This window comes from Palaemon carinicauda, chromosome 39, assembly GCF_036898095.1.
Source record: "Palaemon carinicauda isolate YSFRI2023 chromosome 39, ASM3689809v2, whole genome shotgun sequence".
NCBI lineage: Eukaryota > Metazoa > Arthropoda > Malacostraca > Decapoda > Palaemonidae > Palaemon > Palaemon carinicauda.
Window position 1 is genome coordinate 14,662,194 of NC_090763.1, and position 26,821 is coordinate 14,689,014.

The 26,821-nt window shown below is 42.9% G+C and overlaps 3 protein-coding genes across 6 annotated transcripts in view; 2 read left to right on the plus strand and 1 right to left on the minus strand.

Moving 5' to 3' along the window:
- Positions 1-5,294, plus strand: part of LOC137631019 (testis-expressed protein 9-like) — a 93,346-nt gene extending 88,052 nt beyond the window's left edge. Inside the window, exon 8 of the mRNA XM_068362568.1 lies at positions 3,041-5,294. The gene's annotated coding sequence lies outside the window, so the exon portion shown is untranslated. The remainder of the gene's footprint in view (positions 1-3,040) is intronic.
- Positions 1-26,821, plus strand: part of LOC137631020 (uncharacterized) — a 326,574-nt gene that overhangs the window by 222,366 nt on the left and 77,387 nt on the right. The window lies entirely within an intron of this gene.
- Positions 855-25,817, minus strand: LOC137631017 (uncharacterized). 3 transcript variants are annotated; one of them, XM_068362567.1, is made up of 2 exons: positions 25,717-25,817; positions 855-2,638 (listed from the first exon to the last, which is right to left on the minus strand). In XM_068362567.1, the coding sequence occupies exon 2, from the start codon at positions 2,455-2,457 to the stop codon at positions 1,126-1,128; it is 1,332 nt and encodes a 443-aa protein (XP_068218668.1). In that variant the 5' UTR covers positions 2,458-2,638; positions 25,717-25,817; the 3' UTR covers positions 855-1,125. The 3 variants fall into 3 exon arrangements, with proteins under 3 accessions (XP_068218668.1, XP_068218665.1, XP_068218666.1); XM_068362564.1 differs by lacking the exon at positions 25,717-25,817 and adding an exon at positions 25,404-25,541; XM_068362565.1 differs by lacking the exon at positions 25,717-25,817 and adding an exon at positions 25,314-25,493.

Sequence of the window (26,821 nt, forward strand, 5' to 3'; positions counted from 1 at the left end):
ACATTGGTCCTAGTGCAGGAAGGACAGTACAGTATTTCTTTGGTCATGTATTGAATTTCCCATTCTAGCCTTTATATGAAAGTCCTAGGGGACCACACAACACCCTAACCCCCAAACACACTTGTTTTTTGACACCCAGTTAATGTTTACATTTTTGGTCTTCAAAATCAGTTTTGGCTGTGTCTTACAAATCAAATGCTTCCATTGCTCTGCCATTCATCTTACCTCACAGAATAGTTGTTACAGTAGTAGTACACGCTATCATTTTCTGTTAAAAAAAATTATAATTCAATAAGAAAAGGTTTGTATAGTGAGATTCTTTGTAAATTCCTCTGCATATCCGCATGCAAGTGGATACCCAGGGGCAGCTTTACAATATTTTGGATATGTAAAATCTAATAATTATTTAGAGGACTTTGCATATGCTAGTACTAGGTGAAGCCATTCCCCAATTTCCCTCCAGTAGGTACTGCTCAACGGGCTCGCAGAAAGAAACTTTCTTTGTAATGTCCATTTTCTGCAGCTGTATAATTTTTCATCTGTTTCCTTTAATATTTTCTCACTGAAGATATTTTTCGACTTGTCATTCTTTATTTTTTCTTCATCGAATAACAGATCTGTTAGGATGGAACTATGCATCTATAAATTTGACCAATTGGGTTAAATTGCTAATAACAATAATACTAATCATCTCAAAGTTATTGTTCTTGTAGTAGAGACTAGTCACAGTACTAATATACTTTTACTCTTTTAAATTTCATGTATAGGTTTACTATTAAAAAGGTAGAAGGCATAAAGGTATCCTGTAGTATTTTTGTCCTAAATTTCTTAGGAAAAAAATAAAATAACTCAAGGATAGGGGATATTTTTCATATTAAAATGTCTATAATGATTAATAATTCAGTCTTACATTCAGTCTTACAAAGACCATAATAAGCGGACTAAAATTACAACCAAAACCTTTAAATTTACACACTGTAGTGCTTAAGATACTCTTGGAGAACATAAACTAAGCTAAAAGAATGCCAAAAGATTAATAATTAATCAAGTCTTACAAAGACCATAATAGCTGAGCTAAAATTACAAGTAAAACATTAAAATGTAATAAACGCGGTATTGCTTAAGCTACTCTGGGAAAACATAAACCGTAAGGTTACATTCCTCACAAATGATGGTTGAAACAAATGTAGAACAATTAACGGTTAACATTGATGGAGTGAATTCACAGTAGCAGTTTGGACACTCTTCTGGACAACTTTCTACAGGGAAATGAATAACCAAATAATTATCATTTTTTATCACTCCTTCTGGAAGCTGAAAATCATTATTCTGCGTATCATATTTGCGACACTTTCTTTTTCTAGGACCACCAAAGCTTTCGTTTACCTTCTTTCTTTTCCCACTGGATATTTCAATAGTCTCTCGGTTTTCAGAGATCAGCGATTCATTTACACCAGCATCTGCTTTTCCTCTGCATGCATCTTGAATAGTAACATACTCAATGGTCTGGTCCAATCCCCCTATTGTAAATGCAGATAAAAGTTCGTCGTCAGGCTCGTCTTGTTCCAGTTGTTCGTCGGACAATATTTCTCCCGCATTTTCATCAACCTGAGCTGTCTCTGTGGTTTCTTTATTTGTTGAAGGTATTTCAGAAGATGACTGATGGGAGATGGTCACTGATTTGGGTAAATGGGAATCTTTCGATACGTGCTGAATTCGATATTTGAACAAATCCCTTCTATCTTCCTCACTGTTATTTTTACTTTGGGATTCTCCTGAAGAAGATACACTTTCCTCATGTGAACTGTCTGCAGAATTGTCACTCACGTTTAAAGCTTCATTTGGTGCAGATAATCTAATTTCCTCTAAAAGATTTGAATTGTCAGATACTTCCTCCTCTGATTCTAAACAATTAGAGTTTTGAGAGTCTTTATTAGAATGACATGACTGTTTGCCTAAGTTTTTCCTCTCCAGATATTTCCAGCATTCCTGTAGTTCATTCTTCCATGGATCGTGATTTTCAATTGCACTTAATTTACACACGTAGTCCCTAACCATCCCAAGTACTTCTTCTACCGTGGGAGACCCTTTTAAATTTCGACAAAATCTCTCAATTACAAGTTCTCTTCGCAAAAAATATGAAAGGTATTCTGTACTAGATGTTTGCCACTTTAAAAATTCATGTTTACCAGATTCGTTTTGTTTACATTTATGTGTACTGGAATAATAGACTTCCTGAAGATAATCACAAGTAGCGATTTTCACTGTACAGTGGATACAATTAAGTTGCCCAAGAAAAAGATGATGGGCCAAATCTTTTCCCACAGCTGTAGAATTACATGTATAACAAAAGGCCTCCTCCTCTTCCTTTATATGATCAAACCACATTTGATCAACTGTTTCATTCTCTTCACTTTTGTCAGAATTATCAGTTTGATTAACAACAATAGGAGCCATGACTAGATCTTATTGGATAATTATGTCAAATTTAAGGGAGGAGTAACTTATGTTGTCTTTTTTGACTGATGAACTAGACTCCCACTATTCCTCAAAACAACATATTTGATATTGGAACATCTAGTAAATTTATGTGTTGAAACATATCCAGTAACTGAAGACGGATAGAGCTAGCACGTTTCTGTGGAATAGAAAAGTAAATAATTATTGGAGGTAGTTTACAGATAGATATCTCCCTAAAGTATTTAAGTAATTATATAGTTTAAGAATACAATAGTGATACTAAAAACTGTTTAGCTACTAAGTTACTTAAACTGACCTTTTAAATTATGGTCTTGCATAAGTGTTTATATACTAAAAAAAAAAATGAACATAACAACCTAAGCAATAAGCTTTGGTTAAATTAATATCTTGTACATTAAAGTTAACTCCAACTTTGGATGTTATTTATTAGAATTAAAAATTAACATTTTAATTGCTAAGATTTATATTTAAGGTGTACTATACCCTAGAGTCAAAAGTAATTGCTTCCAAGTTGCAATCAAGTGACTGCATTCACTGAATAAGAATATTTTCTTTTCAGGACTTGTCAAGACCGCAATATTACAAAATTCAACCGCAAATCTTCCATCTCCGACATTTAATAGATAGTGGTGTTTTTTGCTACTGAATTAATGGCCTAATTTTTATCATATATTTTAGACAAAATATTTTTAGATCTCCAGAAAAGTTAGTAGTAAAGATTATAACTAGTGAAAGAAATAAATTGAGGTACATTATATAATAATGAACTTGAAGAAGTGGAATCCAGTGAAAAAACTCTATATAAATAGGATTTCGTTAATTGATTTAGAACATACAAAATGTGGCCCGGACCTCTGAGTGTCATCTGCTATAAATCGTGGGATAAATCTGGGATTGATGATATATATATATATATATAAAAAATTACACCAATGACAAAACATAGTGTGTAAATGCAAATTTAAAAGTGCTCTTCTTGATGTCTGAATAGAAACATACTCTTGATAAGGTTTGTGAAATTAAGAAATTCTTAGTTACGTAAGAATCCTATTATGGACAGCAAAGTCAGTACAGTAATTCCTCATCAATTAGAGGTTCACTTATCGTGCACTCATTATATTGGTGAATTTTATTTATTATATGTAAATCTATAGTGCGGGTTTCTGTGGGCTAATATGTTCAGTACAGTATTATATTTTCTAAGATTTTACATTTTTTGTTGTCATTTTCAGGCCAAAAATTGAATACAATAAATTATTAGATTAATTTATAGAGTACAACACATTAAATAAGATACTGTATATTAAAAGCAAATGCATAGTGTACTGTAGGTGGTATTGTACAAAAAATCTTACAACTTCATAGAAAACGAAACTTGGCAAGCATTGGAAAGTGGCCTAGCCTACTTAGCCAAGATGATTTTGTGCATGGCACACAATTGGCTGGTAGATCAGACACGACCACTCAGAACATGCTTTTCGGTATTCTGGCCGCTCATTTTGTGTATGACCGCAGGATCCCTCTCAAGCCACCTGCAGCACTCAGCACACCGTATTTTCCAATTTGCTTTTATGCACACATATGCAACATCGCTCTGCATCTTTATTTGTTTTTTGGGATTTTTGGCATTTTAATGTAATTGTGAAATACTTTGAAACCCTATGATACCTGCCAAACATCCTACACCTTCTAAGGCTTCTGGCAGTGAACACACCTGTCAGATTATGATGTTTAGTATAGTGGAAAAGATTAAACTTCTTGACATGCTAAAGGATGGGAGAAGCTATGCGGACGTAGGCTGCTATTAAGGCATCAGTGAATCTACCATTCGCAATATCAAAATGGCCAAAAAGAATATAAGGATGATATAATGTCACTTAACAAGATAAGAGGAAAGGTTGTACCTTCTTGCAATAAGGCTATTGTAAGGATGGATTCAGCATTAGCCCTTTGGATAAGTGACTTAAGGAAGAAAAACATTGCACTAGATTCCAACATCATATGTGAGCATGCCAGGCAATTCTACAGCAAGTTTACAGATGGCAGTGACGACGACCCAGAACCAGGATGATCTCCCACTAATCCAACAGAATTCAATACCAGCAAGGGGTGGTTAGAGAAATTTCAAAGGAGGTACAACCTTATGTGTGTCCCTATATAGAGGAGCTGCCTCTAGTGACAAATGAGTACATGAACCAGAAACTGCTAATCACCACGTTCCTCACCAACAAAAAATGCATGGGTGCTCCTTCAGCTGAAATAGGGGTTACTACACTGGATGACAATGACAAAATACTCACTGAAGCGGTGCTCTCAGAGTAACATTAATGCACTTCTTTGCTGTACAGCACATTTATCTCATCATTGTCATCATCTACATAGTTAGTTAATGCTCTGCTGATCACGGTCATGATCATCACCAATCAAATTTTAGTATGTGTCTTCACTGGTGAGTGTCCTGATTTTAATATCATCTTTAATACCTAAGGATGTGTCTGCAGTAAATGTAAGGTTTCGTTAGAATGTATTTAAAAGTGTAGAAAGGGTTTATAAGACTGGGGGAGTGTGTATAAAAGCTTCAATTTATAAATATAAAATTATGAAAATAATATAAAAAGAAATAAAATATATAATGTAGTATTGTAGAGTACCGTATCTAGTTTGTGATTTTACACCAATCTCTGGGGGTGGGGTGGGTTGTATATAACACCTGCGATAGCTGAGGGATTACCTATAGCATAGATTCGGTATAAGGGGTAAGGTTTAAAGTTTGAAAAATTATATTTTCATTATAAAATAAATTTTTGAACATACCCGGTAATTATATATACGGTATAGCTTACGTCACGGCAGAAATTTCTAAACTCGCGCCAATCGCCGATTGGGTAGCCAGGTGTACCACCTGTGCACCCTCTAGCAAGGTACCTGGAACCATTCCATGATTCCTCAGATCTTCCATGCCCATAGTCTCTAGAGGGGAGGAGGGAGGGAATTAAATTATATATAACTACTGGGTATGTATGTTCAAAAATTTATTTTATAATGAAAATATAATTTTTAAACATCTGACTTACCCGGTAGTTATATATATAGCTGATTGACACCTTTGGTGGAGGGTCAGAGATAGCCAACATTGTTGGAATTTTACTTAAGAGTTAATAAAACAAGCTTAAGGGTTCGTACCTGATAAGGAAGCTGACTTCAATGATTCTCTGCCTCATTATGTCCGCTTTCCTTTTGAGATCCAGCGATCCTCCCAGGGAGCTGAAGACCTCTAGGAGCTGTCAAACTGGTGTAAATACCTCTATGTGACAGGACCTCCTCCAATACCTTTGTTCCGGGTGCTCTCAAGGAAGAAATTGACCACCTGACTAAAATCAGTGATTGTGGAACACTGTCGCAATCTCCACAAACAACCATAAAAATACAAAAGTTCCAAGAGAAGAAAAGGGTATTAGGATTATGGGAATGTAGTGGTGGGTCCTTCCCCCACTACTGCACTTGCTGCTACGAATGGTCCCAGAGTGTAGCAGTCCTCATAAAGAGTCTGGACACGTTTCAAATAGTGTGAAGCGAACACAGATTTACTCCTCCAAAAGGTTGTGTCCATAATGCTCTGCAATGATCTATTTTGCTTGAAGGTCACCGAAGTTGCTACAGCTCTAACTTCATGCGTCTTGAATTTTAACAGCTTGAGGTCTACCTCACGGCAATGTGCTTGAGCCTCTCTTATCAAGAGCCTGATGAAGAATGAAAAGGCATTCTTTGACATCTGTAACGAAGGCTTTTTGACCGAGCACCAAAGAGCTTCCGACTTGCCTCGCAACTCTTTCGTTCTGTTTAGGTAAAACTTCAGGACTCTTACTGGTCACAGGACTCTCTCCAACTCCTCGCCAACCACATCCGAAAGACTCGGAATCTCAATAGCCTTGGGCCAAGGTTGAGAAGGGCGTTCATTCTTGGCGAGAAAGCCTAACTGCAATCAGCAGAAAGCTTTGTTATCTCGAAAGCCAACGTTTTTACTAAACGCATGAATTTCACCGACTCTTTTAGCTGTCGCCAGACTAACCAAAAATAGAGTCTTCATCGTGAGGTCCTTAAATGAAGTTGAATGCAAGGGTCAAACCTGTCACTCATAAGGAACTTCAGGACTATATCCAGATTCCAACCTGGTGAATCCTGGTGCCATTGCTTTGATGTTTCAAACAATTTGAGAAGTTCCTGTAGGTCTTTATCATTCGAAAGGTCCAAGTTTCTGTGCCTGAATACAGTCGCTAACATACTCCTGTATCCCTTGATGGTAGAGGAAGAAAAATTGCGTTTCCGTCGAAGGTATAACAGGAAGTCAGCAATCTGAGTTATAGAGGTACTGGACGAGGAAACAGAGTTGACTCTGCACCATTCTCTAAAAGCCCCCCACTTGGATTGATAAACCTTGATGGTAGAAGTCCTTGCTCTCGCAATAGCCCTAGCTGCCTCCTTCGAAAAACCTCTAGCTCTTGTGAGTTTTTCGATAGTCTGAAGGCAGTTAGATGAAGAGCTTGGAGACTTGGATGGTACCTTTCCAAGTGGGGTTGTCTGAGTAAATCTACTCTTAATGGAAGGCTTCTTGGAGTGTCCACCATCCATTCCAGTACCTCTGTGAACCATTCTCTTGAGGGCCAAAAGGGGGCCACTAGAGTCATTCTGGTTCCTTCGTGTGACACAAACTTTTGTATCACTCTGTAAAGAATCTTGAACGGTGGAAAAGCATACACGTCCAGATTGGACCAGTCCTACAGGAAAGCATCTATGCGAACTGCTTCGGGATCTGGCACTGGGGAGCAGTAAGTTACTAGCCTCTTTGTCTTCGAGGTCACAAATAGGTCTATACAAGGACGACCCCAAAGTTGCCACAGTTTCTTGCAGACTTCTTGATGGAGTGTCCATTCCGTGGACAGAACTTGACCTCTCCTGCTGAGGCTGTCTGTCATCACATTCTTCTCCCCCGGAATGAACCTTGTTACAATGATTACATTATTTTGATTTGCCCAGATAAGAAGATTCCTCGCAGTTTCGTAAAGGGACATCGAGTGGGTTCCGCCTTGCTTGGCAATGTAAGCCAATGCTGTGGTGTTGTCGGCATTGACCTGCACCACTTTGTTCAAAACTGACCCTTCGAAGCTTTTGAGGGCCAGTAGGACTGCTAACAGTTCCTTTTGGTTGATGTGGAAGCTCTTCTGATCCTCTGTCCACAGCCCCGAAACTTCCAACTTGCCCAGTGTTGCTCCCCACCCCGAGTCCGAGGCGTCGGAGCACAACACAAGGTCTGGGTTCCTCTGTTCTAAGGGGTGACCTTCTTGAAGCCTGTCTGGATCATTCCACCACTGAAGGTAACTTCTTATGGATTCCGTAATGGGAATGCAAATCATCCCTAGATCTTTCTCCTTGTTCCAATGCTGATTGAGGTGTAATTGGAGAGGACGAAGATTCAGCCTTCCCAGGGAAACAAACTGTTCCAACGAGGAGAGGGTTCCCAACAGACTCATCCACTTCTGTTTCTTTAGAAAAGATTGAAGTTTCAAGATGGCTTGCTCCGTCCTTAAGGGAGACGGAAAAGCCCGAAAAACTTGACTCTGAATCACCATCCCCAAATAAAGTATCTTTTGTGATGGTTTCAGTAGAGAATTGTCTCTGTTGACAAGCAGACCCAATTCTTCTGTTAGTCTCAGAGTTATTTGAAGATCCTTCAGGCAGTGATCGGAGGAATGAGCTCTGAGAAGCCAATCGTCCAGATACAGGGAGGCTCTGATGCCTCTTGAGTGCAGTATTCTTGCTACATTTAGCATTAGTTTCGTGAATATTTGAGGGGCGGTGCTAAGACCGAAACACAGGGCTCGAAACTGAAACACTTCCTCCTTGAAAACAAACCTCAGATAATGCTTGAAGCTCGGATGAATGGGGATGTGAAAGAAAGCGTCCTGGAGGTCTAATGAGACCATCCAATCGCCCTTTCTTACTGCTGCAAGGACTGACTTTGATGTCTCTATGGAGAACTTTGTCTTCTGGACAAACGCGTTGAGTGCGCTTACGTCCAACACTGGACGCCATCCCCCCCGAGTTCTTGGGAACCAGGAACAAGCGGTTGTAGAAACCTGGTGACCGCAAGTCCCGCACCCTCTCTATGGCCCCCTTCTCCAACAAGAGAGACATTTGGAGTTGTAAAGCCTGCCTCTTTGACTCCACTCTGTATCTGGGAGCGAGATCTATTGAAGCTAAAACTAAAGGAGGTTTCCCTATAAATGGGATTTTGTAACCCTCCTTCAGAAGTTGTACTGACCAAAGGTCTGCTCCCCTCTTCTCCCAAGCTTGCCAGAAGTTGTGTAGTCTGGGTCCTACTGCCTGAAGGCGAAAGCAGTCAGACTCTGCTTCGCCCTGTTGCGAATCCTCTCCTCTTTGCTCTCCTTCCCTCGGGTCTGTAGTTACCCCTGCTGGAAGTCTTCCCTTGAAAGGGCTGAGAAAACTTAGGGAATGGCGTTTCTTCCTTTGGTTTGAGGGTAGCGAAGGAAGTTGGTAGAACCTTTCTTGCCGTCTTTGAAACCAAATATTAGGTGGCCTTTTGGGTTAATGCGGATAAAATCTCTCTAATCAATTCTTGTGGAAAAAGAGAGGGAGACAGGTGCATATAGCAATTCTGATTTCTGAAAGGGTGTAACCCCAATAGGCAGAAACGAACACATCTGAGCTCTTTTCTTAAGGATCCCCGCTGAGAAAAGCGCTGCCAACTCATTAGATCCGTCTCGTAAAGCTTTATCCATACAGGACATGATGTGGATGAGACTAGCAGTGTCACCATCCTTAAGGGCAGAAACCTTCTTCCCCAAGGCTCCCAGAGTCCAGTCGAGGAAATTGAATACCTCGAAGGCTTGAATACGCCTTTGAGAAAATGATCTAATTCCAAAGTAGACCAGAGAATCTTGGTCCTCCTCATGGCCGACCGACGGGAAGCGTCTACTAGACTTGAAAAATCTCCTTGGGCAGAGGCAGGAACTCCCAAGCCGAGAACTTCTCCCGTCTCTTACCAGGTACTAGATCAAGGCCAGTCTAGTCGGAGGAAAAGCGAAAGCTGCCTTTCCTTGGTCCTTCTTAGACTCCATCCAGTCTCCCATCATCCTTAGAGCTCTCTTTGATGACCGTGACAGAACCATCTTGGTAAAAAGACTTCTTCGACGCCTTCCCAAGCGTGAATTCTGAGGGTGGCGAACGTGGAGCAACGGGCACAAAATAATCTGGAAACTCATCATTAAAAATTTCATGAGTTTCTTAAGATCTACTGAAGGACGAAAAGACTTAGGATCTTCTCCTTCTGATAATTCCTCAAATAATTCAACAGGGGAAAGGTGATCGTCAATGTCTTCCTCTGACAAAGCTCTAACGGAAGAAGCGACGTTGTGCTTATCAGGATACATCTCATTAAAGTCCTGACTTCTGGCATCAAGAGACCCCAGATCATCGCTTCTGTCGCCGTGTTGTTCTAACACTTGACGCTCGGTAAAACGCTCGCGATCAAAGCGATCGGAACTAAGGCGTCCTTGATCTCGACATTCGATTCGACTAGTGTCATCACGTCTAGCTGGGCGCTCGACGTCACGTCTTGCTGGACGCTCGAGATCACGTCTTGCTGGACGCTCGAGATCACGTTTAGTTGGACGCTCGACGTCACATCTGGCCATTTGATGCTCGACGTCACATCTGGCCGTTTGACGCTCAGTGCCACGTCTGGCTACTTGACGCCTGGCGTCACGTTTGGTTACTTGACGTTCGGAGTCAAGTGGAACAGACTCACGATGTTTAACGGGGGAGATGTAAAGCCGTTCGTCGTCAAGAACCTCTCGACTAATAGCCCTACGCCGCTTGGCGTCCAGAAGAGAAGCTTTCTGACGTTGAGGATCCAGGTATGCTACTCGTTTATTGTCCGTAGATTGATAACTTTGCATGAACGAAGAGAGTTTCTGTTGCATCGCTTGTAGCATATTATTAAAATTCGGGTAAACTCGTTGTGATACAGGAGACGTCACATCTATCACGAGTTCGCTATCCACGCCGCTTAAAGAACGCTCAGAGCGTCCAGAGGGCGATAACCAGTCTGACGGCGGAGGAGGAGCCTGAACCGAGGTCATGCCCAGTTCAGATAACTGACCAGTAACTGGAAGAGCTGGACGTTTCTTGACAGTATCCGACGTCCTTAAAGGACGTTTGGCAGGAGGGCTCTCTTCGGAAGAAGGAAAACGCTCCGGACTGCTCCAATGGCTACAACCAGGAGCTTGCAGTTACACGATAGGACGCTGATCGACTTTGTCCATCTTCCTCTTAAGAGGTCTTGAAGCATGACGCCAGCCCCGGTTGGGTACTGCGTCATCCAAAGATGATGAAACCACTTTTACCTCACCTTTCCTATGGTGAGGGCGAACGTCCAGGGAAACGTCAACAGGCACGCTCGAGGGGACGTCTGCTCGGGAGCTAAAGCCTCTCCTTTCCTTTCGTCGTCCAATCAGCAACCAGTCTTTCAATAGCTGAGGCTGTTTACAGCTCACTTTCATCCCGAATCTCTTTGATCGAAGCATATTCCAGATCGGGAAAAAAATTTTCTGGATACTGGCCTAGGAGGACTGAAAATACTATGACAGCATTTGAAAATGCCTGCAACTGGAGAGAGAGAGAGAGAGAGAGAGAGAGAGAGAGAGAGAGAGAGAGAGAGAGAGAGAGAGAGAGCTGGAAATTTTATAGAAACAGTACTGTAGGTTAAAATGTTATTTTCATTAGTAAAATAAATTTTTGAATATACTTACCCGATGATCATGTAGCTGTCAACTCTGTTGCCCGACAGAAATCTACGGTCGGGATACGCCAGCGATCGCTATACAGGTGGGGGTGTACACAACAGCGCCATCTGTGAGCAGGTACTCAAGTACTTCTTGTCAACAAGAACTCAATTTTCTCCTCGGTCCACTGGTTCTCTATGGGGAGGAAGGGCGGGTCCTTAAATTCATGATCATCGGGTAAGTATATTCAAAAATTTATTTTACTAATGAAAATAACATTTTTCAATATTAATCTTACCCGATGATCATGTAGCTGATTCACACCCAGGGTGGTGGGTGGAGACCAGCATACATGTTAACAAAGAAGCTAAGTATCCCGTATTTCATTTTATTAGTTATTCAAAAATAACATAAAATAAATAAGTACCTGGTAAGGAAGACGACTTGAACCATAACTCTGCCTTTATTAAGTACGTCTTCCTTACTGAGCGTAGCAGTCCTCTTAGGATGCTGAACGACTCTTAGGTGCTGAAGTATAAAAGGCTGCAACCCATACTAAAGGACCTCATCACAACCTCTAACCTCGGCGCTTCTCAAGAAAGAATTGACCACCCGCCAAATCAACAAGGATGCGGAAGGCTTCTTAGCCGACCGTACAACCCATAAAAAGTATTCAAGAGAAAGGTTAAAAAGGTTATGGGATTATGGGAATGTAGTGGCTGAGCCCTCACCTACTACTGCACTCGATGCTACGAATGGTCCCAGGGTGTAGCAGTTCTCGTAAAGAGACTGGACATCTTTGAGATTGAATGATGCGAACACTGACTTGCTTCTCCAATAGGTTGCATCCATAACACTCTGCAGAGAACGGTTCTGTTTGAAGGCCACTGAAGTAGCCACAGCTCTCACTTCATGTGTCCTTACCTTCAGCAAAGCAAGGTCTTCTTCCTTCAGATGAGAATGTGCTTCCCTAATCAGAAGCCTGATGTAGTAAGAAACTGAGTTCTTAGACATTGGAAGAGAAGGCTTCTTGATAGCACACCATAAGGCTTCTGATTGTCCTCGTAAAGGTTTTGACCTTTTTAGATAGTACCTAAGAGCTCTAACTGGGCAAAGTACTCTCTCCAGTTCGTTCCCCACCAAGTTGGACAGGCTTGGGATCTCGAACGACTTAGGCCAAGGACGTGAAGGAAGCTCGTTTTTAGCAAAAAACCGAGCTGCAAGGAACATGTAGCCGTTTCAGATGTGAAAACTATGTTCCTGCTGAAGGCATGGATCTCACTTACTCTTTTAGCTGTTGCCAAGCACACGAGGAAAAGAGTTTTTAATGTGAGGTCCTTAAAAGAGGCTGATTGGAGAGGTTCAAATCTTGATGACATAAGGAACCTTAGGACCACGTCTAGATTCCAGCCTGGAGTGGACAACCGACGTTCCTTTGAGGTCTCAAAAGACCTAAGGAGGTCCTGTAGATCTTTGTTGGTGGAAAGATCCAAGCCTCTGTGGCGGAAAACCGCTGCCAACATACTTCTGTAACCCTTGATCGTAGGAGCTGAAAGGGATCTTACGTTCCTTAGATGTAACAGGAAGTCAGCAATCTGGGTTACAGTGGTACTGGTTGAGGAAACTGCATTGGCCTTGCACCAGCTTCGGAAGACTTCCCATTTAGACTGATAGACTCTGAGAGTGGATGTCCTCCTTGCTCTGGCAATCGCTCTGGCTGCCTCCTTCGAAAAGCCTCTAGCTCTTGAGAGTCTTTCGATAGTCTGAAGGCAGTCAGACGAAGAGCGTGGAGGTTTGGGTGTACCTTCTTTACGTGAGGTTGACGTAGAAGGTCCACTCTTAGAGGAAGAGTCCTGGGAATGTCGACCAGCCATTGCAGTACCTCTGTGAACCCTTCTCTCGCGGGCCAGAGGGGAGCAACCAACGTCAGCCGTGTCCCTTTGTGAGAGGCGAACTTCTGAAGTACCCTGTTGACAATCTTGAACGGCGGGAATGCATACAGGTCGAGATGGGACCAATCCAGCAGAAAAGCATCCACGTGAACTGCTGCTGGGTCTGGAATCGGAGAACAATACAACGGGAGCCTCTAGGTCATCGAGGTAGCGAACAGATCTATGGTTGGCTGACCCCACAGGGCCCAAAGTCTGCTGCAAACATTCTTGTGAAGGGTCCACTCTGTGGGGATGACCTGACCCTTCCGGCTGAGGCGATCTGCCATGACATTCATATCGCCCTGAATGAACCTCGTTACCAGCGTGAGCTTTCGATCTTTTGACCAGATGAGGAGGTCCCTTGCGATCTCGAACAACTTCCTCGAATGAGTCCCTCCCTGCTTGGAGATGTAAGCCAAGGCTGTGGTGTTGTCGGAGTTCACCTCCACCACCTTGTTTAGCTGGAGGGACTTGAAGTTTATCAAGGCCAGATGAACCGCCAACAACTCCTTGCAATTGATGTGAAGTGTCCTTTGCTCCTGATTCCATGTTCCCGAGCATTCCTGTCCGTCCAATGTCGCACCCCAGCCCGTGTCTGATGCGTCCGAGAAGAGACGGCGGTCGGGGTTCTGAACAGCCAAAGGTAGACCTTCCTTGAGAAGAAAGCTGTTCTTCCACCACGTTAGAGTAGACCTCATCTCTTCGGAAACAGGAACTGAGACCGTCTCTAGCGTCATGTCCTTTATCCAGTGAGCAGCTAGATGATACTGAAGGGGGCGGAGGTGGAGTCTCCCTAACTCGATGAACAGGGCCAGCGATGAAAGTGTCCCTGTTAGACTCATCCACTGCCTGACTGAGCATCGGTTCCTTCTCAGCATGCTCTGGATGCATTCTAGGGCTTGGTTGATCCTTGGGGCCGACGGAAAAGCCCGAAAAGCTCGACTCTGAATCTCCATACCCAGGTAGACAATGGTCTGGGATGGGACGAGCTGGGACTTCTCTAAATTGACCAGGAGGCCCAGTTCCTTGGTCAGATCCATAGTCCATCTGAGATTCTCCAGACAGCGACGACTTGTGGGAGCTCTTAAAAGCCAGTCGTCTGACGGAGCCGGACACAAGATCATGGTACTGCTGCACAGTCTGTGAACTGTCAACCATGGGGAAGCGAGGAAGTACAGCGACAACCCGAAACTGTCTAGACTGTCTGGGTAGTACAGACAACTCCTTATCGGGTTGCTGAGGTTGCCGCACTGCGTCACAACAAGTCACCTCTGCTGGTTGTTGAACGTCTTCCCAGTGACACACTGACTCCGTAAAAAAATCCTCTATCAAGGACTAAGCTTGGACTGCATGTCTTGCAACAAAGCTCAAGGTCTATGGGAGCAGGTGTGGCAACAGACGGGGTTAGCGACTGAAGCGGAACCATTTACCCTCCCTGGAAGCATGTTATGCTTAAATAAAAGTCCATAGGAGGCTAAGCATCTTAAGGCTCCTCTCCAAATGACAGAGTCCTCAAGGGAATATCAGAAGGAGGGAGAACAGCACTTTCTCATCTACAGGAACCATATCCGAGAAAAGCTAAGTTCTCTCAGTAAGGGTTTCACTGGTGCAAAAGCAGCAGACCAGAAGGCAACTTATGAAACTGCTTGACAGTCTGTGAACTGTCAAAAACTGAACTGTCAACCACAACAGGAGCGTGAGGACATACAGCACTGGTGTATAAGTAGCAGACCAGAAGGCAACGTCATGTAACTGCATGACAGTTTGTGAGTTGGCAACAACCAAAGTTGTGTGGGGAAGCCTCAACTCCTGCCTGACTAGTTTGCTGCTGGCGAGTGGCGGTAACCACAGTGTGTTGCGGAGGCTGACACACCGTGTCAAAACACGGCAGCTTGTGGTAGCTCCCGCACGGCAACGGAGTGCTCTGTGTGTGGGAGTCATCATACATCTGGCAGGGTTGACTGTGCATGGGTGGAGGAGCTCTCACAACAAGAGTGTGAGAGCAGGAAGCCATGCCGGGCGCACAACCGTGGGAGGTGTAGGCCCACGGGTGCATCGTCAACCTTCTCCGCAGTCGGAGTGTGGGAGCTGGCAACAACAAAAGCAGAGTGCTGGTGCGTGGGAGGGGCTGCGGTGGGTTGAGGAGCATGCGGTATGGTATGCAGAGCATGCTGTAAGGTATGCAGAGCATGCTGTAAGGAATGCAGAGCATGCTGTAAGGTATGCAGAGCATGCTGTAAGGTATGCAGAGCATGCTGTAAGGTATGCAGAGCATGCTGCATGGGCTGCGGAGAAAGCCGCATAGTGCTGGAACCCGGCAGCTCTACAAAACCTTCCCACTGCTGATGCGGTAGCTCACGCATGTTAGCAGATGGTGCAGCAAGAACATGCGTCTGGCAGGGTGGACTGCGCATCGGTGGTGGAGCTCTCACAGGTGGAGGGTGGGAGCAGGCAGCCGCAGTATCTGCTGAGCGCACAACCTCGGCGGGTTGTAGGTTAACAGGCTGCATTGTCAACCTTCCAGCATGATACTCCTGCATGAAAGAGCAAGCTGAGACTGTATAGTCTGCAGCATGGACCACTAGGGTCTATGAAAGACAACAACAAACGGAGCTACTGTCCGTTGTGACTGAGGGTCTAAAACAGCTGGTGCGGCAACAGACGGAGTTACTGCCTGTTGCGGTACCACCTAGCCTCTCTTAGGAGGTGTGCAGTTGTCGTACTGCAGCGAGTCCGAACTGACCCAGTGGCTACACCTAGGCCGTTGGACTTGCGCGGAAGGGACCGACTTGCACTTAAAAGCTGCAAGATTTGGTCCATGGTTTCTGCGAGAAACCTCTTCCGCAGACGAGGAATAAATGGGCTCTCTCGTCTTTGTGTGGGTGGGGTGATCACGTCGGCAACGTGTGTAGATACACCCGAAACCACAGAGGGAAACGTCTGTTCGTCGATCAAGGCCTGAGGAACCCATAAGTCCTTCGACATTACTTCTCCCCTGGGCTTGGGAGCTTGTAAGAGGTATCGGACTAGGTGAACAACTGGCACGAACAGACGAACCCTCGAACGCAACACTGTAACACTTTGCGCATATCACTTTATCACTTTTGATTTTCTGTTTGCACTTATTTCACTGAACTCGAAACTTTAAGTGGTTTGTACCTGAAACACGCAATCCTATCCTTCATTAAAAGGTAGTAATTGCGAAAACAGTATTACAATGTAACAGAAAAACATAATGAAAGATAAAGAATTCAGTGGCTGGAAAAGAGACTAAACACTAGATCAAATAAACTACGTTTAAAATCTCTCACCGCATAAAGCCTGGGAACAAGAATAAAACTCTAGAAACGTTTTACCTTCTTCCCCTATATCGACTAGGGAGAAGAGCAAAAAAAACGAGAACAACGTTACCCGCTTGAACGAAACGTTTATCCTCCTCTCTCTCCCTCCGTCTCTATCTCTCTCTCTCTCTCTCTTGACTTAGAACCTGAGAGATGAGCCCAATTATATATATCGTTAAAACATATTATTTGTTAAAGGAAAAAAACTGAAAGGTTTCCCAAATAAAAAGTTCCTTTATAGAATTAAAACCATTTAAGCTAAGAAAGAATGAACGAAACGCTAGAATCGGTTTACTCTTACTGCAACGTGAAACCGTGAAATACTCTCTCTCTATCGTAACGATAGAGCGCAAGTTGAACGTTCTGAACGTCAACAACTGCGGAGACTAAACAAAACGTTAGTTCAACTTTGAAAACAGTACGAGACTTATCAAAGAAATTCTTTCAAAAACATTAAAATTAAAATAGCATAAATTCTTAACAGGAAAAAAGATATGACGAGCTCAATGTTAATTAACTTCGGTTCCAAGTAAGGACCGCCTACTATTAGGAAAGGTCGCATATAAACAAACATAAAAAAATAATTTTTATAAGTTTATAATAAAAGGAAAGTTAATCGAAGAGGCCTATAAATGGCGGAGAGATATAAAATAAAAAATGAAAGAGAGTCTATACTCTCTTCGACACCAACACTTCCGTCTAAGGGAAGGGTCGGCCATTTAAAAGTGAAAGAGAGTCCATACTCTCTTCGTCACCATAATTAAATCAAATTAATTCCAAAAGCTTGCTAAGCTAATGATAAAGCTTCCTGAATAGCGAAGGCTAAACACTAGAGCAAATACATCACCAAATTGTGAACAATAACTCCAGAATCAACAGCGTATCCAAGTAGGTCTAGCCGGAGGCACGACAGAGGAAAAATTGAGTTCTTGTTGACAAGAAGTACTTGAGTACCTGCTCACAGATGGCGCTGTTGTGTACACCCCCACCTGTATAGCGATCGCTGGCGTATCCCGACCGTAGATTTCTGTCGGGCAACAGAGTTGACAGCTACATGATCATCGGGTAAGATTAATATTGAAAAATAATTGTAATGAATAAGGTAATACCACATTTGTAGGCTTTAGGTCAAGCTGAACAACTTTTATTCTACTTAATTTTGATAGAACTGAAAACTTAAATACAGAAACCATTGGACAAAAAAATGTCATTATGCTTTATAAAAATGACAAATTTTCCTTGAGATTAACCTTAATAAGTATTGCAGTCTGTTTCCTTAGTTCTCACATTTCATATGTTACATTATCAAAGAATATCCCACCCTACCCTAATTCATATAATAATATACTTAACCATTCTTATTAATTCTATAACATTTTGTTTATGACATATATGTAGAATTAATTTCAAGTCATTAAAGCAGCAAAATATGGAGTTTTTGTATCAACATGTATTTCAGTATGAGTAGAAAATTGTGATGGTTCTTTTCTTGGGGGTATAATTCCCTAATTATTTTTTTCTAAATATTAATTGGCTGCTACATACAGTTTGATTTTCCATAGATTTTTTACCCCAACCTTCAAAATATCTTAGCTTTAATTAGAAAGCAGACTTTTTTAGGGGGTTGTTTGTAGCTGTCGTATGACAAATATGACAAATTCGTAGATAATTTGTATTTTTCCTAACTATACAAACCTTAGCTATTTAATAGGGGTATTACTTTCGGCGTAGCTGAAATGACGAGCCATTAGAATTTTAACGAGGGTTTACTACCCCATCGCTAGTTAGCGGGGGTAGGGGAGGGTAGCTTGCTAACACCCCCTCACACACACCTGTGCTTGAGCTCACTTTACTTGGAGGTAGGACTTCAAGGGAGATAGGGCTGGCAGGCAAGTTTGATTAAATAGCTAAGATTTGTATAGTTAGGAAAAATACTAAGTATTTACGAATTTGTCATTTGTTTCGTAACTGACATACAAACCACGCTATTTAATAGGGGTGACTCACCCATCAGGAAGAGTGGAAAGTCCCTGCCAGTACTGGCTTTTGGCCTTGCCCGGCCGGGACTCATTATTTGAGTGTGTTCGCACTCAGCAATAAGGAGTCCCTGCACCTCGCTAGAACCTTGCTACGCAAGCTGTGTGTGAAGGTATAATAAAGTGTGACTCGTCCTAGGAAGTTGACCTGTAGTCCTTTAGATGAAAACTTTAGGCTAGGATTCTACCAATACCACCTCGTCAGGGTATGGGGACGTGACAGTATTATCTTAATACTAGGAACACAAGGAAACATGGTTTACCTGCAGTGGTTTGAGGTCAGCTGTGCAGAGAACCCAGGATGCTGCTTTCCCCAAGAGAGGGGAAGATGAAGAAAAGAATAAGGGCTAGACAAACCTTTTCATTTATGCAGACTAAGACCGGGTAACAATGCCCTCAACCTTCTGCTACTTGTCCACTAAGGAGCCTGAGGTTTTAAACCAGCTGTTGTGCAGCCACCACAGGGCCGATAGAAAACGCATCGAGCCTCCTGTGGGTCACGTCTTGCAGGTAGTGGGCTGTGAAGGTTGTCTGACGCTTCCACACCCCAGCTTGAAGAACCTGCGTCACTGAGAAATTCTTCTTGAAGGCCAGGGACGTAGCTGCGCCCCTGACATCATGTGCTCTAGGGCGACGTGATGGAGGGTCTGAATTCAAGGACAGATGGATCACCCTACGAATCCATGCTGAGATGGTGTTCTTAGTGACCCTCTTCTTATTCCTCCCAGTGCTAACAAACAATGCTTGCACCTGGGGATGGACTGCAGCCGTTCTTTTGAGATATAGCCTCAGACTCCTTACAGGGCACAGTAGATGGTCTGGGTCATCTGTTACAGAACGAAGACTCGAAATCTGGAAGAAGTCGAACCGAGGGTCCGGCACCACCGGATCTTGAGTCTTAGCAATAAACTCAGGGACGAATTTGAACGTTACCTCCCCCCATCCCCTTGAATGGGCGATGTCATATGAGAGACCATGAAGTTCAGTGACTCGCTTGGCCGAAGCCAAAGCTAGTAGGAACACCGTCTTCCAAGTTAGGTGGCGATCTGAAGCCTGGCGTAATGGTTCATAGGGAGGTCTCTTAAGAGACCTGAGAACTCGAACCACGTTCCATGGAGGAGGTCTCACTTCCGACTGAGGGCAGGTAAGTTCATAACTTCGTATGAGTAGGGAAAGTTCCAGCGAGGAAGAAATGTCCATTCCTTTGAGCCTGAAGGCTAGACTTAAGGCTGAGCGATAGCCTTTCACCGCCGAGACTGAAAGGGGCATTTCTTCCCGCAAATACACGCGGAACTCCGCTATTGCTGGAATAGTGGCACCGAGTGGAGAAATACCCCTTCCACGACACCAACCACAGAAGACTTTCTACTTTGCCTGGTAGACAGATGTGGATGATTTTCGCAGATGTCCAGACATCCTAATCGCAACTTGTTGCGAAAATCCTCTCTCAGCGAGGAGATGCTGGATAGTCTACAGGCGTGAAGTTGTAGCGAAGCTACGGCTTTGTGGAAGATGTTGGCATGTGGTTGTCTGAGTAGATCATGTCGTGGAGGGAGTTCTCTCGGAAGTTCCGTTAGGAGCTGCAGAAGGTTCGGAAACCATTCCACGTGATGCCATAGCGGAGCTATGAGGGTCATTGAAAGATTGGCCGATATTCTGGTCTTCTTGAGCACCTTCCTCATCAGACAGAACGGGGGAAAGGCGTACACGTCGATGTTGTCCCACTGTTGTTGGAAGGCATCTTGCCAGAGCGCCTTAGGATCCGGGACTGGGGAGCAGTACAGTGGAAGCTTGAAGTTCAGTGCTGTCGCGAACAGATCCACAGTCGGGGAACCCCACAAAGTCAGGAATTTTTTGGCTACTAGATGATCCAAAGACCACTCGGTACTCACTATCTGAGACGCTCTGCTCAGATTGTCGGCGAGCACATTCCTCGTGCCTGGAATGAAACGTGCTGATAGTGGAATTGAGTGGACTTCAGTCCATCTCAGTATCTCTACTGCAAGATGGGATAGCTGCTTCGAAAAGGTACCTCCTTGCTTGTTGATGTAAGCCACTACTGTGGTGTTGTCACTCATCACCACCACAGAGTGACCCGCCAGGTATTGTTGGAACCGTTGAAGGGCCAAGAAAACGGCCTTCATCTCTAAAAGATTTATATGCAGGCACTTTTCTGATTCTAACCACAAGCCTGAGGTCTTGTGGTGTAGAACGTGGGCCCCCCACCCTTTCTTTGAGGCGTCCGAAAACAGCATCAAATCTGGGGGGAGGACGAGAAGATCCACTCCTCTTCGTAGGTTCTCGTCTGTCACCCACCACTGGAGGTCCGTCCGTTCCGTAGGTCCCATAGGGATCATGACGTCCGGGGAATCGTAACCTTGATTCCACCGGGACTTGAGTCGCCACTGGAGGGATCTCATCCTGAGGCGACCGTTGGGAACTAGACGAGCCAAAGATGAGAGGTGACCGAGGAGACGTAACCACGATTGGGCTGGAAGCTCTTCTCGTCTGAGGAAAGGGCTTGCGACCCTCCTCAGCCTTGCTATCCTGTCGTCTGATGGGAAGGCTTTGTGGAGATTGGTATCTATAATTATGCCTAGGTATACCAGTCTTTGAGTGGGAAGCAGAGAGGACTTCTCGAGATTTATCAAGATCCCCAGATCCTGGCAAAGTCCCAGAAGTTTGTCTCGGTGTTGAAGAAGGGATGACTCCGAGTTTGCTAGGATCAGCCAGTTGTCCAGATAACGGAGGAGACCGATGCCGATCCTGCGTGCCCACGACGATATTAGGGTGAACACTTTGGTGAAAACCTGTGGTGCTGTGGAGACCGAAACACAGTACCTTGAACTGGTACACCTTGTTGTCTAGGCTGAATCTTAAGTACTTCCTTGAAGACGGATGGACTGGAATCTGGAAGTACGCGTCCTTCAGATCCAGTGTACACATGAAGTCTTGCGGTCTCACTGCAAGTCTGACCGTGTCTGCGGTCTCCATGCTGAACGGAGTTTGTTTGACAAACTTGTTCAGAGCCGAGAGGTCGATGACTGGTCTCCAGCCTCCAGACGCCTTCTTTACAAGAAAGAGTCGACTGAAGAAGCCTGGAGACCCGTCGAGGACCTCTTGGAAAGCGCCCTTCTTCAACATGGTCTAGACTTCTGCCCTAAGGGCCTGCCCCCGTGCTGATCCTATGGCAAGGGAGCTCAATGACACTGGATTCGTTGTCAGGGGAGGTAGAGATATTGTGAACGGGACGCGATATCCCTGACTGATTATGGAAATCGTCCAGGAATCGACCCCGAGTTGCTGCCACCTGTCTGCGCAACTTTGTAGGCATTCCCCCACTGGTGGACATGCAGGAGTACTGCCAATCCTAGCGTTTGCGGCCTCGGCTGCTCCCTCTAGGATTCTTCCCTCCCCTGAAGGACAGGAAAGGGCTTAGACACCACTATCTTCGCTGCCGTTGTCGGTTTTGTGGTCTTGGTAGGACGTGGCTGCTGGGGTGCTGGAGGTTTATAGGGCTTGGATGTCCTCCACTGCACTAACACAAGCACTTTCACTATCCTTACCTTTAAAGGCCTCCAGTTGTTCTTTAATGGCCTTCAACTCGGCAGCCAGGCTAGCGTACCGAGGGTCATCCGCAGATACGGATCCTGTAGGAGGCGCAGGAGTTACTAACTCAAGGGAAGGATCAACTTCCAAAGAGGAATCAATTATAGGTTCAAAAGATAAATCTACACTAAGTTCGTCTTCCTTACCACTAACAGACTTAGACTTAGACCTAGAAGCTCTCCTAACTCTATCGAGCTCTAGTTTACGCACATAGCGCTTCATAATCAACCAATCCTTTTCATCCAAAACTTTACATTCCCCGCACCTATTATTAAGGGCACAAACAAAACCCCTACAATTCAAACACACGGTGTGATGGTCTACCGCCATTTTCGGTAGTCTCACCTTACATTCCTCATTCGCACAGACACGGTAATGACTTTTTTCACTCATAATGAAAACAGCAAAAAAGCAAAGAAATAACAAAAACACGATTGCCAAAACCCCAAATCAGAGTACTTCACCAAATAGCAGACTGGTACACCGATACAGGGAAAGCGAAGAAAAACTCTTAATGACGGACCAATGTGTTGTCGATCCGGCCGGCAGAGATGAACTGAAGAACAGAAAACGGGAATGATTCCTCCTACCACCCTTTAACGGGTGTTACCACCCAACCACCACAAGGCGGTTGCCACGTTTAGAAAAATTCTGCCGAAATAGAGAGATTATTAGCTATGTATAACTGCCAGGTAAGTTCTATTCATAAAAAGATTTTTTTTTTCAACTTTTAGAATTGTTGTTGGAGCCTTTGTAGTGTGTTGGGACAGGCCCTGGACCGCCAGAAAATCGAGTTAAAAAATGTCCGAAATCGACTCTTATTCAAGGGAATGATCACAGAATGAAATCGTATTAAATTCACTAGTTTTGTATTCAAGGGAATGATCACAGAATGAAATCGTATTAAATTCACTAGTTTTGTAAATGCTTGTCCCAACAAACTCCATACTAGGACAGGGTTGTGATTGCCAGAAAATAGAGTAAAGACCATCACCTATCGAGTTTTTCATGGGAAGTTTAACAGAATGAAATAATGAATTCACTAAATTTGTAAATGCTTGTCCCAACAATCTACATACTAGGACCCCTCGGCACATGAATGTCGCAAACTTGCAAGAAAAATGGACAACAACTAACCCAAACTTTCCCCCTAACCTGACTTACAAGCTGTGTTCTTACCTTCCTAATAACCTAACAGGGGGGGGAGGGGCCTAAGGCCCCCCTGCGACCCCCCCCCCCAACACTGTCGCCATCATACAAACCCCACAAATCCAACCTAACCGAACCGAGTAGTTCCCAGATCACAACCCCTAGCCAGGGGCAAGACCCCGGATCCCCTTCGTAAGTCTCTCTCCTACACAAAAAAAAGGTATGGGCAGCACTTTAAATTATATCTTAACCAAATTGTAATAATAAAAAAAGTTACTCAGGATTACCTTAATATTTGTAGTTGCTGAAGTCTAAATCCTCGGGTTCTTGCGCCTTCACAGGGACCCCTAAAATCACCTAACAGCCCTTTTCGAAATAAAAAAATGAAAAAAATACGGGGTAACTCGAGTAAAGTCCCGTAGATCTAAAAACCTTGTGGTCTTCAAAGCATCAAGCTGATCTATATGAGTAATAAACTCAACACCATCGCTCAAAGAGGAACTATATGGAACACGTCTGTACATTACGGCATTTAGCGTTGGAATGGGTGAATTGTTATGTCGTGCAGGTCAATCTCGGGTTGGGGGGGATTTAAAAATTTTGAAATCACGTGGCCAACAAAAGTAGGCCTACAAGTGCACGGAAACGAAGGATTAGTTCGGGTGGTTTATTTGACACTGGCTTTATCTACCGAAACATCTTAACTAGATGTTGGCTAACCTAACCTTTGGTTGTATATATAACAAAATAGTGTTTGGCATAATTTCAGGCCATGTCCCAATGAACTACAATCTTAACAAGGGTTTAAGAATGTATATTGTTGCGATTAGCTAAAACAAGTCCGAATATCAATAAACTTTCAAGCTTGCGCCACCAGCTGATAAGCGAACGGAGCGCCGCCCAACGGGTGTTATTATAGTGAGCCAGGAAGCAATGCTTGGGGGAAATTTTATGATCGAGTAACTTGGCCGTGGCTTCAGCGAACGACGCATTATAACGACCTTTCCCCTACCTAACAATTCATGATAATTATCATAGCAGTATCAAATGTCACTATAAAGGATGTGCCTCAACTAACTGCAAACTTAACGGAGGGGATAAATATATATTGATGGGTGTAAGATGAGGCTGCTTGCAGCGCCTAAGCTCCGCCCACATAAGTGACGTCATTGTCTACGTCACAGGCTATCTGTATTTCCTTCCGCTGTGCATGATGCAGCAGCATCAGTTGCAATGAAGATACGAAACAACGCTGACTGTCATTTCTTGTTCCTGCCTTGTTTAAGATCCAACAATGGGACAGCATTGAATTGTAAAAACAAACTATTCTTAGCCTGGGACGACACGGGCACTATCTATCGGGAAAGTTTGGAAACTAAGCAGGACCTACCCGTGACTTGCGTTTGGACTGGGCTGAACTTGGAAAATATTGCCATGGTAAAGGTCCATATCCATATACCAAAGGCACTTCCCCCAATTTTGGGGGGTAGCCGACATCAACAAGAACAAAACAAAAAAAGGGGACCTCTACTCTCTATGTTCCTCCAGCCTAACCAGGGACTCAGCCGAGTTCAGCTGGTACTGCTAGGGTGCCACAGCCCAACCTCCCACATTTCCACCACAGATGAAGCTTCATACTGCTGAGTCCCCTACTGCTGCTACCCCCGCGGTCATCTAAGGCACCAGAGGAAGCAGCAGGGCCTACCGGAACTGCGTCACAATCGCTCGCCATTCATTCCTATTTCTATTATTTAAAATGATTAAAATAACTTATTATGGTATATCGGATCATAGTAAAGAACATCTTCCACATAAAGAAAAACGATTAGGCTAGTAATAAGAAAGATATTGTCTTGTCCCTACGAACTACATTTACCCCTTGTTGTCCCGTGTTTTTCTATAAATTTACCAGTTACAGTTCTGTGGACATTTTTATAAAAAAAAATAAGATGACCTTAAACTTACAATTTGCCTAGCATGAGAGATACTTCAAGCCAGGAATTACTTAAAAGGAATGATTACACCTATTCGGTATTAATAATAATCCAAACCGACCTTGAATTCGAAGTTCCTCCGTAATGAATCAACGAGATACTATCAAAGTTCACTGCTTACGTAAAAGCATCAGATACGCATCACATCAGCACATATATTAACGGTACAGGACGATCCTCCTAGACTAGCCGACTGTACACTAACAGCTGCGGTCGTGTCCGATTCCGTAGATAAATATGTAAAATAATTTACCGCAAGTTATAATTAGTAACTAGGAACAAAGTAAACTAAATATATTAATTAGCGTATATAATATTTAAAATATTTTTATACCACGACGGAATATTTAATGTAAATATTATTTTATAATCACCTGGTATTCGACTGAAGCCGGGGCCGTACTACGTTGCGTGAAGTTTGTTTTGTCAACAGTCCAATGTAATGGTGTCTTCTTTGGAAAACCTGTAGGACGGTACCTTACTGAAGTTGTTTAAAGGTAAAATAAACTTAGTTATATTGTTCAAAAGTATAAAACAAAATCCTCCTTTTGTTTAAGTAAACTCAAAATGTTATCTACACGCGAGAAGACCGAAGATGATATGAGCTATGCTGAATGATGCTGCCGTGGCAAAATTCCTGGTTGTCCTGTTCCCGCACCAGGAAAAATGAATAAATCTAAACCTGCCTTGCTGGCATATCTGTTGGGTGCGACAAAATAAGATAAATTTAGCAATTTTATATGGACGTGTCATGTAATCATTATAATGCAAATCTGTATAAATGTGATGATGAATTATAGTGTAATTTGATACGATCTAGTATTAAAGGCTAGGTATGTTTGTTCCTTCAGTTATGTTTTTGCTGTACGATTTTTTCATTGATTATTCAACGCCTACATAATAATAATAATAATAATAATAATAATAATAGTTATTATTATTATTATTATTATTATTATTATTATTATTATTATTATTATTATGTCTGTTATAAGGTCACCAGGCTGAAATTTGTTAACCATGGGATAATTCATAATTATACAATACATGGATTCTCCCATGGTTGACAAATTTCATTCGAGTGACCTTATAACAGACCTAAAAACACTAATGTCTAACACCCTTAAATTTTTCAAACAATCTGAGAAGGTAAGCTTTATTATTATTATTATTATTATTATTATTATTATTATTATTATTATTATTATTATTATTATTATTATTATTATTATTATTATTATTATTATTATCATCATCATTAGCTAAGCTGCAACACTAGAAGGAAAAGCAGGATGCTCTAAGCCCAAGAGCTACAACAAGGAAAAATAGCTCATTTATGAAAGGAAACCATGAAATAAATAAGCTGCAAGAGAAGTAATGAACAATTAAGATAGCATATTTTAAGAACGGTAACATTAAAATATATTTTTTCACATATAATTATAAAACCTTAAAAATAGAGGAAGAAAAATATAATAG

Coding starts and splice junctions, on each gene's coding strand:
- LOC137631017 (XM_068362567.1), bottom strand. CDS start 2,457: ATGGCTCCTATTGTTGTTAATCAAACTGATAATTCTGACAAAAGTGAA.